Here is a 2,765-nt window from a genome sequence, read left to right as displayed (position 1 = left end):
CCCCGCTCAAACAACGTCGATCGTTGCTCGCCGTGTGTTCTCAGCCCGTGGTTGCTGCTGGCCGCGCGACCAGCCCGCGCGTCGATTCCGATCGCGTACACCAGTCGCGGCGCGTTGTCGAAAGAACCGGCTAAACAATCGCGGGTATCCGGGTTTGCTTTCGAGTGATATCGATGGAACAGTGTGTTCGAGTAGCAGCGGCTGGCTGATCCCCAGAGCCTACTACGGTGTTGTACTTTCACGATACTTGTGCCTGTATCAGGAGGTATCGGAGATCGTGATAATACGCGGGGCAGACATCGGCATTTCGGGAGAACGATCTTGTGAGAAATGCGGATTTTCGGCAAGTGCGCGACTGTGTTTTGAAGGTTCGTGTTGCACGCAAGCTGGAGAGGACTGAGGACGGAAGTGAAGTTTCTTTTTGTTGCACGGTGAATCGATTGTAGCAAGGAGTGGAGAAAGGAGAAAGCGGTGAGAGACTGTCCCGAGAGACGAGGTTGTTAGGACGTGTCAGGGATTTTCGTGCCAGAGGAGAAGATTAAGGAAGCGTCACATTATCAGCAGCAGCCGTGGTACCGCGGTTTTCATGATTCTCGTTTGACAAGCATACAGCAGCCCGCCACCCCGGCACCGGTTAGCTCTATGACCATGCTCCAGTCGCACAAGCTATACGGCGACGCTGGTAGCCTCGGCGGCGCGATGACCAGCGCCGCGATGTCCACGATGGGCAGCATGGCGCCGACGTACAGCTCGATCAACTCGGCAGGATGTATGCCTATGGGTATGTCGATGGGCGTCGGAGTCGGGCCGAGCTGCAGTCCCCAGGGCTCAGGCGGTTTCAACATGAGCACCATGAGCACGGCCATGGGGATGGCCTCGATGAGCGGCGGTGGCATGGGTGCTTATGGCAGCGCGTCCATGGACGGCAGCGGTGCGTGCATGAGGTCCGGGTATAGTCATCTGACGCCGAGCGGCAGCGCCGGCGTTCCGCGTGATCCTCTCTCGCTCACCGAGCCGGACTCGCCTAATTCTGCCCTTCAACGATCCAGAAACGACAAGTCTTACCGGCGAGGCTACGCCCACGCGAAACCACCCTACTCGTACATCAGCCTGATCACCATGGCGATCCAGAACGCGCCCAACAAGATGCTCACGCTGTCGGAGATCTACCAGTTCATCATGGACCTGTTTCCCTACTACCGGCAGAACCAACAACGCTGGCAAAACTCCATCAGGCATTCGCTCAGTTTCAACGACTGCTTCGTGAAGATGGCGCGAACCCCGGACAAGCCGGGCAAAGGGTCCTTCTGGACCCTGCACCCCGAGAGCGGGAACATGTTCGAGAACGGCTGTTATCTGCGTCGGCAGAAGAGGTTCAAGGACGAAAAGAAGGAGCTCACCAGGCAGAACAACAAGCACCAACAGCACCACCCTACCCCTGCAGCTGTCGCGGCCGCGGGAGCATCCGCGACCCGACCCGTCGCGCGCAACAGCCCGATCCCTTACGAACAGGCACCCTCAGGTAAGAAGATCCCGTCGTCTCTGCATCCCGGACCGCAGCAACAAGACGACAAGGATCTCCATTCCCTGGTCTCCTCGCACCATCACCACCACGCGGCTACCCTCCATCAGCATCACGCCGCTCTGAAGAGCGACGCGACGGACATAGGTGGCCTCCTCGGGCCCGACTTGGGCGCAGCCCACGACGAACTCACCGCCATGGTCAGTCGAAGTCTCCATCCGCACCTCATCTCCGAACCCGCGGCTCTCCATCACGGAATGACCGGCAGTCTGAAACAAGAACCACCCTACACCGCCGCCAGCCATCCCTTCAGCATCACCAGGTTACTGCCAGGCGCGACGGCGGGCACCTCTCCAGGTGCCCAAGACATCAAACCGCCCGAGATGAAGATGTACGAATTGCATCAGAGCTACGCCAACTTTGGCTCGCCGCATCATCCTCACGCGCACTCCGCGCCGCCGAGTCATCACCATCACAACGGCATGCACACCGCCTCGAACGCCGGTCCCATGCACAACATGACCAACCACCATCATCAGGAGTACTACCAGAGCCCGCTGTACCATCACGCGACCAGCGTGGCCAGCAGCAGTGCACCTCCGCCGTCCACCGTCGTCACCGCGGCTCCGGGCTTGTGACACCACGCTACCCACCACTACGCCCTGGCCTGAGTCGCTGCAGCAGCGGCCTACGCCGCTTCCGCAGCCGTCAACAACAGCCCGTCGACCACGGCCAACATCGTTCTTCCTGCTGCCCATCATCGTCAACAGCACCCAACTCTCCAGCAGCCGCCCATCTCTTCGTCCGCGTCGTTGTCCTCTTCGTCGTCCTCCTCGTCCTCCTCGTCGACGTCCTCGCAGCCGACGGCTGCTGCCGTGTCGTCCACGTCTCTGCGCGTCTCGGCCACTATCCAGCAGCCGCAACAGCGACGTCGCCGACGCTGCGGGGACAACGAGGCGGCTGCTTGCTGGCCGCTCGTTCATCATCAACACGACTACGACGAGGAGGAGGAGGAGGACGACGAGGAGGACATGGTGTGAGCCGATGATAGAACCGGAGATGATCGCGCTGGATGGAGGTGAGAGTCACGCGGCTGGATCCTCGTTGATCGTTGTCGATCGGGGACGGTGATGAGGTGCGGATGGTGCGGGTGCAGGGGGCGTCTCGACGGCGGACGACTGGAGGACGCTCGGGAGATGGCCGAGCTGGGCAGGTGCGAATTTTGGGTTTCTTTTTGTGGAAA

General features: G+C 60.5%; 1 protein-coding gene across 1 annotated transcript; it reads left to right on the top strand.

The window, feature by feature from the left end:
• Nucleotides 1–531: 531 nt before the first annotated feature.
• LOC108554691 (silk gland factor 1) lies at nt 532–2,728 on the top strand. Its single transcript, XM_017910041.1, has one exon. It carries the CDS (start codon nt 643–645, stop codon nt 2,158–2,160), a length of 1,518 nt encoding a protein of 505 aa, XP_017765530.1. The 5' UTR covers nt 532–642; the 3' UTR covers nt 2,161–2,728.
• The last annotated feature ends 37 nt before the right edge of the window (nt 2,729–2,765 follow it).

The sequence above is a fragment of the Eufriesea mexicana genome, unplaced genomic scaffold (genome assembly GCF_001483705.2).
Source record: "Eufriesea mexicana isolate 0111107269 unplaced genomic scaffold, ASM148370v2 scaffold54, whole genome shotgun sequence".
Classification (NCBI taxonomy): Eukaryota; Metazoa; Arthropoda; class Insecta; order Hymenoptera; family Apidae; genus Eufriesea; species Eufriesea mexicana.
Note: the sequence above shows the minus strand (reverse complement) of the source record. Positions and strands in the feature narration are given on the sequence as shown.

Excerpts from the sequence above, each read along its gene's own strand:
- LOC108554691 (XM_017910041.1), top strand. The coding sequence starts at position 643 with ATGACCATGCTCCAGTCGCACAAGCTATACGGCGACGCTGGTAGCCTC.